At 36.5% G+C, this 14,254-nt stretch overlaps 1 protein-coding gene across 4 annotated transcripts in view; it reads left to right on the top strand.

The window, feature by feature from the left end:
- The window catches only part of KLHL5 (kelch like family member 5), a 62,645-nt gene extending 48,593 nt beyond the window's left edge, over positions 1–14,052 (top strand). For all 4 annotated transcript variants that reach the window (XM_035896765.1, XM_035896764.1, XM_035896763.1 and 1 more), the window contains exons 6-11: positions 3,132–3,318; positions 4,236–4,460; positions 4,753–4,915; positions 8,773–8,985; positions 11,300–11,471; positions 12,496–14,052. In XM_035896765.1, coding sequence (XP_035752658.1) covers positions 3,132–3,318; positions 4,236–4,460; positions 4,753–4,915; positions 8,773–8,985; positions 11,300–11,471; positions 12,496–12,552 — 1,017 coding nt within the window. In that variant the 3' untranslated portion in view covers positions 12,553–14,052. The remainder of the gene's footprint in view (positions 1–3,131; positions 3,319–4,235; positions 4,461–4,752; positions 4,916–8,772; positions 8,986–11,299; positions 11,472–12,495) is intronic.
- The last annotated feature ends 202 nt before the right edge of the window (positions 14,053–14,254 follow it).

The following is a 14,254-nucleotide window of genomic DNA, read 5'->3' as shown; positions in this document are numbered from 1 at the left end:
TTAGAAACTGAAAGTATAGAATTTATCCCAGAAATATGTACTGAAATCAAATTATGTCCATTCAGTACCTGGTTAGGAAATTAGCAGAATGAAACACAAAAGCAATATCATATTTCACTTATTATTTTATCTTTAGGTTTTCATGTCTTCTCCAAATACATACTTATATTTCTAATACAGTATTTTTATGTTGCCTTTTTATTTACTACTTTCTTTAACAAATCTAAGTGTTAAAGCTGTGATTTTAATATGGGAACAACTAGTGCATTGAGAAAATTGGTTTGAAGTGCCCAAAACAATCTTAGCGGTTTCAGAATCATGTTTTGCTTCATGATCGCATGACATTAGGCAATCTGACAGCAAACATAACATAATGAAAAGGTTTCCAATTTTATGGTTGAAGGGTTTTGAAACCTATTTATATTTGAAAGAAATGAAATTAGAAAATTGAACAACTTGCTGAGATCAATACTGTTGCGAGCAGAGATGTAAAGAATATTAGATTATACACTTTAAAAAATAAAAAAACAACTTTGGGAAATACGTGAAACTGTAGCACTGGGAATTGTCAGTTTTATTGGTTGTGGTTTTATGCATCTCTTTGTACATAGCATTCTGTCATCCCTTTGGTTAATGCAAACTATTTGTAAGTCTGGTTTTGCTCTTACAGAGGCTAAAGATGAATATTTGTCAGCTGCTTAAGCTGTAAGGTGGCAAGTATTCCATCTCTGGTAAATCAATGAAAAAGATGATTAAGTAATTTCTGAACATAGGATGGTTCAGCTTCCTTGTAGACAGAAATTCTTAGTATCTAAGTATCTGCACTACCTTTCTCATCATTGGGTTTCCAATGACTATAATTTCTGCTAACACATCATTTGTAACTGCTCAGTTATAAATGTTTTTAATATAAGGAGCTATGTAAATGCTAAAACTTGGAAAAAAAATTGTTTTCATTTAAGTAATCCCATTCCAAGTTGAGTGAAGAATGTTTACAGAAAATTGTAATGCAATAGGGTTAGTTTCAAGAGCCTACAGGTTTCTTGAGTACCAAAACAGTCTTAGACTGCATTTCTTTTTAACTGAGATGAAGTTGCTTTCAGAAATTGAGACTATGCTATGAGAAAACTTCTTGGGGGGAGGGAGGGATGAGGGGGTGTGTGGATGGGTTAGAAACTGAAGAAAATGCAGGTTGCATCTGTTTGCAAAACCCATATATACAGACGTGGTGTTCCTTTAAATATTAAATGCTGCTTGTCTATCAGAAAAATATGTTGGAGGTCTGAATTGGTCATGTTGTTTACAAGCCTTAATTTTCATGCATGCAAGTATGACAGTGTCCGATTTAGGACAGTAGAGATTCATTGTGGATTGGGGTTTTTTGTCTTGGTTTGTTTTTTTTTAAACCATGTGCATTTTTATAGCATTGCATGCTGGCACTTAAAAGATGGCTTTTAGTTTACTGTCTTATAAACCCAAAGCGTCTCTGAAGTGACACAAGTGGTAAGTGGTGCTTTGGGTCAAGAGAAGAAACAATAGGAGGTACTTAAAGTACAGAATAAAAATTTAAGTTCCCTCTGCTAATTTACGTGAGAACATTTTAATTTGCTGTTTTAAATAGAATCAGAACACTAGCCAATTAGAGAAATACTGCAAAAGTAAGGCTCAGTTTTCTCAAAAGTTGCTGGTGAAGGGCTTTGAAAGTTTGGGGTTTGTTTTTTTTTTTATTCTCTGTGTATGTTAATAATGTTTTCTGTCATAGGTTCTGTTGATTTGCCTGATACAGAGATGGCTCAGGCTCAGCAGTCTGTACTTATCTGTATCTCTTCTAGAAATATGGATGTCATGTTTGCCACTTTGTAGTCCTAAGGCAGCTTTAAGCTAGGGATATGTACGCCATATTATGCACAACTATGTCATAATGCCTTCCTTTAGTACTCCTGATTACTAATTTCACAGGAATTTTGTAACTCGTATTGGTTGGCTATGAGCAGCTCAACAATGACCTCTCATTCTGGTTTGTGGACTTATATTTCTAATATTCACAAACTGTTGGATTTTGTGATGGCAATTCAGAGGCATTTGCCTTTTTCTCATTGTTTTGACAACTGTCCAAGTCACAGAATCACAGAATCGCAAGGGTTGGAAGGGACCTCGGGAGATCATCTAGTCCAACCCCCCTGCTAGAGCAGGCTCTCCTACAGCAATCTACACAGGACTTCATCCAGGCGGGCTTTGAATATTTCCAGAGAAGGAGACTCAAGTCCCAGTGGGGCACTTCACTTGCTTTTTTCTCTGTTACTCGGGCCGTGTCTCGCAGCTCAGAAAAAAGTCAGTTGCCTATAGACTTCTAATAATTACAGTTGGGACACTCAAACTGCTATATATTTTTTCTGCAGTCTGATAAACATGGAGTACAAAGGACTTCAGAATCTTTAAACTTAACAACTTCTATTAGTAGCCTTTATTTAACTTGAATTTTATTTAAGTCAGATTTAAAATTTAACACTTGTCAAATTTGCTTGCATCCTTGATCTTAAATTTTTTAACAAAGGCTTGTATTAATTGATATACTATGATCTGGGTCACTGTCAGAGTGAGGAATAGAATATATATTAAAATATTCAGCCTGTGCCTGAAGTGGGTTTTACAGATGTCTGGATTGGGTGGATTCAGGAGTAAGAGCATGAGTTTAAACTGACCTACATACCAGGAGCCTGATTCCATTTCCTTGAACATACCTATAGTGGAACACGAGGAGATTTTGGTTTTTTCCTTTGGACCATTAAGCTTAAATTATCCATTAAGATCAGATGGCCTTCCTTTTTTTTTTTTTTTTTTTTTTTTACTTATGGCTTAGGTTAGAATCATAGAATGTTTGGTTGGAAGGGACCCTTACAGGTCATCTAGTCCAAGCCCCCTGCACTGAGCAGGGATTAAAATGTGAATGTTTTCTTTATTACAAGTTTATCTTTACCCTAGTCTCTTTTATGTGTGATCATCTTGAAAATACATAGCTTTTAAAAAAGTCAGTGGAAGTCTTTGGATAAAATGTTTTCTTGTAATCTTGTTTTTATCCTTCATGTGGTTTATAGCAATACAGCTTGTTTAATTTTCTTTCTTTTTCACAGTTTCTGGCAGATATGGAAAATAATGCGCTCTTTAGGGATGACATTGAATGTCAAAAACTCATTATGGAAGCAATGAAGTACCATCTGTTACCAGAGAGACGACCTATGTTGCAAAGTCCTCGCACCAAACCTAGAAAATCTACAGTGGGAGTGTTGTTTGCAGTTGGAGGAATGGATGCAACAAAAGGTATTGGCTTATATGATTAGTTGATGAGCTGCTGTGGTTCTTTTTAAAAGAAATGTTTGATAGATGTTTTTACAACATGTTAATTCTAAAATTCAAAGATTCTGCAGTATAAAACATGAAGCGTCTTCAATGTAAACTGTTTATTAGGTAAAAAAAACCTACATAGCTTTGATAATACCATAAACATTCTGGAAGCAAGCATCATGATTGATTTGAAATTACCAAGGGAATATCTGATTTCTGAGTAGTGAAACGTTGAATTGAGTGAAAACTAATCTTTATTTACTTGAGTGGGAAGTAATTTGGAAAAGGAAGAAAATGACAGAAAGGGCACAAAGGTGACCTGCATGTGCATAAAAAAAAACCCCAAAAATATGCTTTTTTGACTAATTGTTATATGGCTCTGTCAGAGCTACGTGGATTTTCTTTTTTTTTATAGACACTTCCTTACTGTTTAATGGTAGTTAGAAGGAATCTGACAAGTTAGAAAAGTCATGGCAGAGAAAGTGTTTCCTTTTGCTTGTTTTAAAGTTAGCACTTCTAGTACTTCATGTCACATAGCTTCAGATTTTTTTTCCCAATACTACAAAACAGTTGATTTCAATATATAACTGCAACTCACAAGAGTTGTTTTATATTCCTAACATTTGTATTTCTAAAGGATTGATTCTGGCAACCAGTTGGAAATCCTGCTTTTTTGTCTCAAAAAGCACTGAGAAAGCCCTCCTTTACAATGGTGCAGTTAATTCCTAAGGAAGTAAAAAAAAAAAAAAAAAAAGACTATTTGTATACATAGAATTAAGAACATGCTGCTGGATGTCATGCTGTCTTGTGGGATCAGCATATTGCTGAAATAAAACCTATCCTAATTCACACTTTTTTTTTTTTTTTTTAAACTTGCATATCTTGTCATTCAGGAGCTACAAGCATTGAAAAGTATGAACTTCGTACCAACATGTGGACTCCTGTTGCAAACATGAATGGACGAAGATTACAATTTGGAGTTGCAGTCTTAGATGATAAATTGTATGTTGTTGGTGGCAGAGATGGACTGAAAACATTGAATACTGTGGAGTGCTACAACCCTAGAACAAAAACTTGGAGTGTAATGCCACCTATGTCCACTCATCGTCATGGTCTTGGTATGTAGAGTTCTATAAAGGCTGAAGGCATATTTTTAAAAGGTTATCTGTTTTAGGATTGGTCAAAAAACATTCAGAAATTAAGTTTAGGGGGGTGGAAGCTTTGTTTTTAATGCCAGCTGCTCATTGAACATATTTTCTCCTTCAGATTACATCCAGCACTGGCTACCAAAACAAAATGTCTTTTTATTTGTTTTTAGATATTTTGTGGTGCACTCTGGACTATCACTAGGAAAATGTGATCTTTTTTCCCCTTATCCAGAAGCGTTTTTCATATCTGTGTTTTTTTTAGGAGTAGCTGTATTGGAAGGCCCCATGTATGCTGTAGGAGGACACGATGGCTGGAGCTACCTAAATACAGTAGAAAGATGGGATCCACAGGCTCGTCAGTGGAACTTTGTAGCTAGTATGTCAACTCCGAGGAGCACTGTTGGTGTAGCAATATTAAATGGAAAGTATGTGAAGGCAACTTCTGTTTTAACTGTCTCATTATTTGAATGTAATTACAGGACCATCCTAAATGACTTATTAATAATTTCTTTTTGATAGGTACCTGTTGATAGCATTAAGAACCAAGTTTCTTCATTCACAGAAAAGATACTGTACTGGGTCAAGAAAGCTTCCCCTCAGTATCGCTTATGAGACACCATCTCTATGGGCTAATAAGAAGTTACCATCTCCTTAGTACAGAAAGGAGCAAATGGTTGTTCTTTTTCACTGAGACTCCAGTGATTTCCTCCTGCTGTGACAGTTTGAACAATCAACTTCCAAAATGACTGTAAAGTCATGGAGGAGTACTCATGTTATATTGCATTAACTCAGAACAGTAAGCTCTGGCAGAGTGAATCTAATCTGGAGTGGTATCTGAAGCTTCTACAGCTGTTTTTCAGTGAAAATATGCCTAATTCTTAATACAAAGCATATGCAGACAACTAGGTCATTTTATGTTGCAGTCACAGGAAATGGCTGGAAGTGACCTCAGGGAGTTGCCTAATCTATTCTGCTATCCCAAAGCTGAATCAGTTATATCTAAAACACTCATAGCCAGAGCAATCTTGTTCTTAACCTCCAGTGGTAAAGTTTCTGTAACTTCCCTAAGCTATCTGCTTAACTATTAATACACCTGAGAAGTTCTCCTCATGTCAACTCTTAAATACCTTTTGCTGATTTGTTATTATTGTTTGTACTATCCAAAGCAAACATGGAAAATGCATCTTTTCTTTCCTATTTGCAACAGCCTTTTGTATTTAGAGACATGTCCCCTCAATATTCTATCGTTGGGACTGAATAACTCCAGCTCCTTCAGTCTTTATTTGTAGGCCATGATTCCTAGACTTTGAGTGATTTTCATTGTTTTCCTTGGGCTAAGTGTAATTGTTCTATAGCATCTCAAAATACAAGTGGTACTTGACTCAAGTTATTACGAAAATAAAGATCAGTTGGAATCACAGAGTCATAGAATAATTTGGATCGGAAGGGACCTCTGGAGTCATCTGATCCAACACCAACTCAAAGCAGGGCCAACCTTAAAGTTCGATCTAGTTTCAAAGTTAACTGAGGTAGCTCAGGTGATATCTGAGTTTTGAATATTTCCAGGGATGGAGATTCAACAGCCTCTCTGGACAACCTGTTCCAATGTTTGACCACTGTTGTACTCAACATTTTTCCTCTAATATTCAGTTGAAATTCCCCATCTTTGAACTTGCCTTTTGTTCTCCCTCCTTTCAATTCATACTTCTGACAACTATGTGTCTTCTATATAACCTCCCATTAGGTAGTTGAAGACAGCAGTAAGATGCCTCTTTAGCTGTCTCAAGAATTTTTAAGTCTGCACAAAGGCAGCGCTCTCAGCTTCTCCTCATATGTCATGTGTTCTAGCTCCCTCATCATCTTAGCGACCATCAGCTGGACTTGCTCCAGTATGGCAAGATCTTGTACTGAGAGCCCAAAGCTGGACACAGTATCCAGAAGCAGTCTTACGTACTGAATAAAGGAGATCAGCTGTCATTACTCCAAGGGCATACTGCTGACTTGTTGTCTGCCAGGACTTCCAAGTCTATTTTGGCTAAGCTGCCTCCTCTCCTGTCAGCTTCCAGCGTGTACTGTTGCATGGCAATATGCTATCCCAGGTACAGGACTTTGCATTTGCCTTTGCTGAACTTCATGAGATTACACTCAGACCATTTTTCCAGCCTGTCTAGGTCTCTCTGAATAGTAACCAAGCACTCCAGCACATCAGCATCTCCCCTTAATTTGATATTATCAGTAAACTTGCTAAGGCTGATTTCTGTTACATCTTTCAGATAATTAATGAAGACATTGAGCAGTATCAGCCTGGGAGGAACACCACTAGTAACCAGCTGCCAGATGGACTTCATATTGCTGATCACAGCCTTTTGAGCCCAGTAGTCCTTCCATTAGTATCTAAACCCTATTTTGCCCGGGTGGCTACAGGAATACCGTAGTAGACAAGGCTAACCTGATTTGCTGAGTAGTATTGTGGTTATGGCAGAATATTTACACTCTCTCAACCACAAATTTTCACTTCCTGCTTAGGTACTATCTGATGCATCTCCCTTGAGCTGTTTGAATATTCTAAGGTAGCAAAAAGCTTTTCACAGGTCCTTTTTGGAAGGTTAGTCTGCTGCTAAATTAGTACAGCTGAAATGCAGCTGCAAAGGGTCCAGTGAGATCTGGAACAACTCAAGGAATGAGTGGAAATGCTCATTGGGTGAGGAAGGAGGGAAGAACTTGAACAATCAGCAAGCAGAATGCCTTGGGCTGCCTTGGAACTGCAGTCTCAGATGCCTAAGGTCTGAAGCTTCCTGTATATTCAGCAGAGGGTCCTAGGTGTGTGAAACCCACCAGAACTACAGCCTCACATTTCTCTATTATTATAGAACATTCCTTAGACTCTTAATGTAGGCAGCAACACCAGATGCCTATAGCTAAAAAGCTTAAAAGTGCGTACAGAATTTCAGCTGAGGGAGCAGTAACATCTGCACTTTCTAGTAATATCTATCTGTAACATGTTATGTTTCAGATGATTTGCTCAAAACCTTCATATAGAGAAATTAATGTATCTTCCTTCATGTCTGAAATGTGAAATCACTGCATAAGCGATCAAAACTCTGTCATGGGGAGGCAAGGTTTTTATGCTCTGTTGCATAAAGGATTGATTGATTTTTAGTCATGGACTTTTTGGAACTGCAACAGGGTTTTTCAGTATCCTTCGGTACATTCCTTACCTTAAACAAGTTGTGTTATTAATGGGAAGTTGCATGGAAATATATTTCTTTTAAAGGGTATTAAAATGATTATTGAGAACTACGAGGTCAATTGTATGTTCAAGATGTTTGTATTTAAGTTTCTTGGTCAGTGTATTTAAAAAGCCAAACAACGGTGTTTCCCAGACCGAGGCCATCTTGAATAGCGCTGCATAGTAACTGTTGTAAATTGTTCACACTATTATCATATACAGTATCTAATGTTTATTTGATTATTTAACCATACTATAATGGGCCTCGGGCTATGAAAGGATTTCATAAATGATATTTCAGGTGATCTCTCAAACTGGACTTCTGATGCGTTGCTTCGTTTTTAGAATGGCTTCTGAGTTCCTACCTTTCCAAATAATAGTGCTGGGCATTTCTGCTTCTGAGCATAGATTGCTTATAAACTCTGCGCATAAACTCTTCATGAAGTTTGATTATTTGGTTAGTTTTAAAGATTCATCATAATGAAGTGCTCCTAAATCCAATCTTTTCCTTCTAGCCTTTCAAAAAGTTGAAATCCTTTGTTAATACCAAATGCTAGAAACCTTTTTGTTAGAACTGAGCAAACTGGGCCACCTAGTGGGTGTGAGGGACTTAATGTAGCACTGTCATTCAAAAAACTAAAGCCCAGGTCCAAAAAAAAACCTTGAATGCCTAAGATGAGGCAGGACAGAGTTATTGCATGCACAGATCCACTACTGAATTCGTCCCTCTGGCCCTGCTAGAAATGAGCCTTTGTCTGTCAAGTCACATAAGTAATTTTGAAAACGTTAGCTATGTGCATAGGTTGGAACATAAATGGTGTGTTACAGATATCAATTTTCTGTAAGTTACTGTTATTATAAGTTGATCATGCCAATAGGAAAAGATTGGAGAAAAACCTTATCTGAGTTTTTGCAACAGAACATTCTGTTGAAAGTTGAAAGTCTCCTAAACTTCCTTTTTTAACAAACTTGAAAGTCCTTTGTACATCACTGGAAACTTTGTCTTGTTCAACCAATATATATTTACCTTTTTTTTTTTTCTTTACTTTGTAGGCTTTATGCAGTTGGTGGTCGAGATGGAAGTTCTTGTCTTAAGTCAGTAGAATGTTTTGATCCTCATACAAACAAATGGACCCTCTGTGCTCAGATGTCAAAAAGAAGAGGTGGTGTAGGTGTAACCACCTGGAATGGGTTCTTGTATGCAATAGGTGGTCATGATGCCCCAGCTTCGAACTTAACATCCAGGCTGTCAGACTGCGTAGAAAGGTAATATCCTGATGAAGGCATATCCTGCTAGTAATTCAAATAGTGCTATTCTATAGAGTGATTTATGGAAAGAGTTGTAAGTAGAAACCCAATAAAACAGCCATGTTATTTTTAGCATGAGCAGAGGAAACTTACATATAAAAACATACTGCGTAGTCACAATATGATTCAAAATGTTGCCTAGACAGATTATTTAAAGCGAATTCTCCCTAATGCACTTAATCTAGAAAGTTACTTTTTTTCCTAAAAATTTCATTGAATGAATTATGATTGATTACTGAGAACAACTTGGAATTGAATGCTTTTAAAAATGGAGCAGAACTTCTTTCACATGAGAAGTTTGTATCAGTTCATATTATAACTTTTAAAGGAGTTAACAGTTAGGGTTTGTGGATCCTTAAATATCCTGTTCTTGTATCCCCCAATGACACTAGGAAACTGGAATGTAATTCAGTCATTCCAAAGTTGGTATGTCTTTACATAAAGTTATTAATGAATGACTGTATTACAAATTGCGGAAGCACGTGATTCCATAAAATAATTAGAATGACAGTAAATACTTGATAATGCACTGCATTAAGTCTCTGCTGGAGTTTCAAGAATTTCTGAAATATGCTTTCATTCTCTTCTCTCCCCCCCCATTGTAAAACTTCTCTTCTTCCCTGTTATATCCCAACATTTACAGTGATTCTTCATCACCCATCTTCTCCTTCTACTAAATTTCTTTATGCTGAGAGATGTGATTCACCCTCTACAGAAAAAAAAAGAGGGAAAAAAAAAAGGAAACAACCAACCAGACAAAAAAAAAAAGGGGGAAAAACCCACAATAAAGTAGAGCTGTGGTTTTCAACCTTTCAGTGTCCTGAGAGACCCCAGAATACATAGTGTGGCCCATACCACTTAACATATGGAAGTTGCACTAGAAAAGACCCCAGAAAGGTTTAGCAGATAGGAAGCTGCATCTTAGCAGACACCAAGTTTTTAGAGGAATGCAGATAATTACAAGCCCAAGAGAAAGCAATAGGTCCATATATTTTTTTTATGCATCAATATTCTCTGAAACAAATTACAGAACATGTGACTTCAGTAAATTTGTAATGCATTCTGTTCTTGCTCTTTAAGTGAGATGAAATTTAGGACCATCAACTTCATGGAAATAGTTGCTTTAAAAAAATTACCAGTTTCATAAAACCACACTAAGCTTCTGAGTATTTGTTTACCACTGTATTTTGCAATAAAAGTCGCTTTTCTCAGATAAATACATTGATTTCTAAATTAATTATAAAATAACTTAAATTGAAAAGTAAATTCTATATGTATCTCACTAATCACCCTCTTTCACTACATTATATTTCCATTTGCAGCATGTGCTTCAGGCAGCACTTTCATGTTATGATTATGCTTGCATGCTTTTCTGTAGTACTTTGACTAGAGAATTGCAGATAAAATTGTTAGAGCTCATTATATCTGTGCTCTTCATACAGACAAATTAAGACTAGTATCTTCCAAACTTGCTTTTAGCAGGTGTGATTTTAGGATGGTCTCTTAGCCAAATAAATATTTTCTTGGTATAGTTCTTTAGAGCCCTTCAGAGCTCTGTGATTACATCAGTTCTGCTGTAAGCAGCTATAATCTTAACATTTAAAAGATGTTCCTTGGCATAAGAATAGCATGAACTCTCCTATGTAGTTCTCAGTTTGACTTGTAAAGAACGTTGCTATTATTCTAGAATCACATTTAATGTTTCTCATTAAGCCATCTTTTACTGTACTGATGCTTCTGATGATATGAAGCTATGATTAAAGAAGTGCTGTGGATTGTTTTAAGGGTTTTGCGTTTCCCCCAGAATTTTCTCAAACTGGTGGTGGGGGGAACGTTTTGAAATGGTAATCTTTTATGGCAAGTAACTTGATTTAGTACTACACTTAACTTTAACAGCCTGTGCTTTGACATGTAGTAGTTATCACTTGGAGTAAGCACTTGCTCTACTACAGTGTAGCAGCAGGACTGTTTCTGGAGTGGTATGTTTAGACATACAATAAGAGACGTAGTAAGAGCAGCTGTATGTGTATTTATGTATTACTATATGGAAAGCAGCAATGTAGATATGTAGCTAGTACTGACTGTGTTACCAGATGACTAAAGAAACATTTCTGAAGAGAGTCAGGGAGAAAAAGACCTTTGAAATTAAGACCCAAATCTGTGCTGTCCTAATGATACCTGTTTTCTACTACTTTGCAAGTATCAGCTCAAGTACATTTTTTCTGTTGAATTTTGGCAACAGTTTTAGTGCATAATGCAAATTATCTTTTAGGTATGATCCAAAAACAGATATGTGGACTGCTGTGGCATCAATGAGCATTAGCAGAGATGCAGTGGGAGTATGTCTTCTTGGTGACAAGTTGTATGCTGTTGGAGGATATGATGGTCAAACATACCTTAATACAGTGGAGTCTTATGACCCCCAGACAAATGAATGGACACAGGTATAGTTTCTGATCAGACCGTACGCTGCTATTTATCCTCTTGTTTCAGGTGTGCCTCTTTTTACAAGGAGAATTCATATACTTCCCTTAAGAAGCACTTTCTTACTAGTTTGTTGTAAGTTTGGTTTTTTTCTTTGTCTATCATCTTGAGATGATTTATCTTGAACAGACAGTTGTTAACTTCTAATAAACTGTCCTTCTTTGGCAAGAGTATAGCTATTTTCTTTGACAGTTTCAACTGCTGCTAATAAAATGTATTGACACATTCCCCAAACTGTCATAAAGGGTTCCGTTTACATGAGTTCCTATTCTGAAGATAAATTATAAATGTAGATTCGTTTTAGCTCTAATGTGTCTCTCAGCAAGTTTATCAATTTCTTCAAGGTTTTGGTCATCTTTTCATAAATAATCCCTTCCTGATGTGAATGCTATGTACAGTGTGTGCAACTTCCAGGAAGACTTTTCCCATTCCTCTTCACCCAGCTCAAAAAAAACCCAACAAAAAACCTACAATTCATGATCAGAAACCATTACTGTCAATTCAATATTTTATGAAATATTGAGGGAAAAAGGAGAGATTGCCTCTGTCATGGTTGGCATTTTCTCTTTGAGAGAAAAATGCATCATTTTGCCAACCATTACTCGGTTGTCAGACAGTCTAGCTCACGTGTCCAGTTTGTTCCATAACAAAGGATTCTTTTTCCTGTAATACCAAGTAATTGAAATTATCAATAAGAATTGTTCCATGTTCTTGGGGTTTGCTATTGCTTTCAAAGTGCTTCACTGTCATATAAAATATCTTCACCTTTACTGTGGGGTTTTATCCAAGTTTTGGACCAATTTGCAATTTTGTTTTAAGTCACGTTGACAGAGTATGGGTGATATTGCCACTCTCCTGCAGCTGTACAACTATTACTACAAGCATTAACTAAACACTGTCAGTTTTAGGAAGAAAAAAAACCTTAAAGCTGACTGCATTTATCTCACAGAGTTTTTTGGTTTGTTTTTTTTTTTTTGCTTACAGGTTGCACCGTTGTGCTTAGGAAGAGCTGGAGCATGTGTGGTGACTGTGAAACTGTAAATTATTTTCTCTATGAAGGTGACATTCTCCTCTGTAGACTCAGATGATTTCTTTTTTCCTCGAGCAAACTACCAGTGCACCAATAATCACAAGGTGCAGGATATCTACCACGGCAAAGCATTTGGTCTCAAGCTAACATGTACATATTCTTACAGACCAATATTAAGCACTTTTTAAAAAATCATCTTTGTTACCCATATGTTGCAAGAATTCGATTTGTAAGAAAATCAGCTGCAACCAGCCAGTTGCCAGCAAAGGACTTCACTTCAGGAAGTGCTAAGAAATGAGTACACTCATTAGTGAATTCACTATATGGAATGTTACAGATCTGGGGCCTTGATCCCCCAAACATGCAGAGGAATGATGCTATAAATGGATATATTTCCACTGATACAATTGAGTCTGTCTCTGGGTGAAACAAGTTACGGGATTGGACCCCATATGTTTAATTTGCCTATAATAAACATAGGTTTTGGCTATAGGTATCTGAGCTATTACAATGCAGGCTGGCAAACCAATGCAAACCATTGTAAATGGCGGGTGTAATGCCTGCCTTAGAAATGAAGTTATGTATTTGGTGAATCTTTTGCACTTTTATCATCATTCCTAGTTTAGCAAACTTTTTATTTAACCAAAGCCTTATTTTAAATATTGTCTTATTATGCTAACAGAAATCTGCTATTTAATAATTTTTGCTGGAGTTTTTTGACATCCAGTGTACTTTTGGGATTTTCAAAGTTTTTACATGAGATGCGAACATCATGCCTTTTTCTCGACTTTGGTTCTTATATTTGCGTTGCTATTTTTAAGGAAAAATCTATGAGCATGAGTTATTGAAAGAATTCTAAAGTGTGACTAAAAGTTAACCAATTTAAGTTTAATATTTGCACTTTGGAATTTTTGAAGCATTCCATAATTAGACTAATTACACTTTTACATGAGGCTTTGCACTAATTTGAAAAGTATAATTTTATAAGATTAAATGGAACAATTGTCTATCTTTCCAGTAAGGTTACTTCAAAATGTAAAGGGCCCAATCTTGCAAGGTGCTTAACTGCCACCATTTAAGAATGTTAAGCATTTTATAGGAGAGTTACGCGTGCCTCGCAGGATTATATCGGATTAGTTACCTTATTTAATAGTTATCTCATTTTTTCAGATACTTTATAATTTGCCTTTCTTGAGCCCCATGCTGTTAAACAGTATTGCTTTGAGCGGTCTGAATGTTCTCAGAAAGTCTTTTTGTATTTGCTTTTCTGTGCCTTGTTCCTTATGTTTTCGAAACAGTAGGTAACCTGTGTGTGTGTGTGTGTGTAATGGAAAACGGGAAGATGTGAGCTCGTTGAATGTTTTTCGAAAGTTTGAAGCATCTGATACCCAAAGTCTTTGTACATTTGTAATTTTAAATGTGTTAATGCTCTCAGTGAACTATTTATTGTTTTAAAAGAAATTACTAAGCAGTGAAACTCTGTGCTGAAACCTGCACTGTTTGCAACTGAATACAGCTAAACTTAGACGCAGCGTTGCTGGGGTGGTGCCTTTTTTTTTTTTCCTCTAGCTTACGGTCCATTTCGTGCACCCGTATCCGCGACTTGACAGGTCTCTTTAAGAAATGTTATTTTTACTGCTCCTCTTCTGGTTTTAGAAAGACTCGTCTTTCCCTTTCAACGCTTCCCCCAGGAGCAGCTCCGCGCCGCCCGCG

The sequence above is a fragment of the Egretta garzetta genome, unplaced genomic scaffold, assembly GCF_000687185.1.
Source record: "Egretta garzetta isolate BGI_Z169 unplaced genomic scaffold, ASM68718v1 scaffold256, whole genome shotgun sequence".
Classification (NCBI taxonomy): domain Eukaryota; kingdom Metazoa; phylum Chordata; class Aves; order Pelecaniformes; family Ardeidae; genus Egretta; species Egretta garzetta.
Note: the sequence above shows the minus strand (reverse complement) of the source record. Positions and strands in the feature narration are given on the sequence as shown.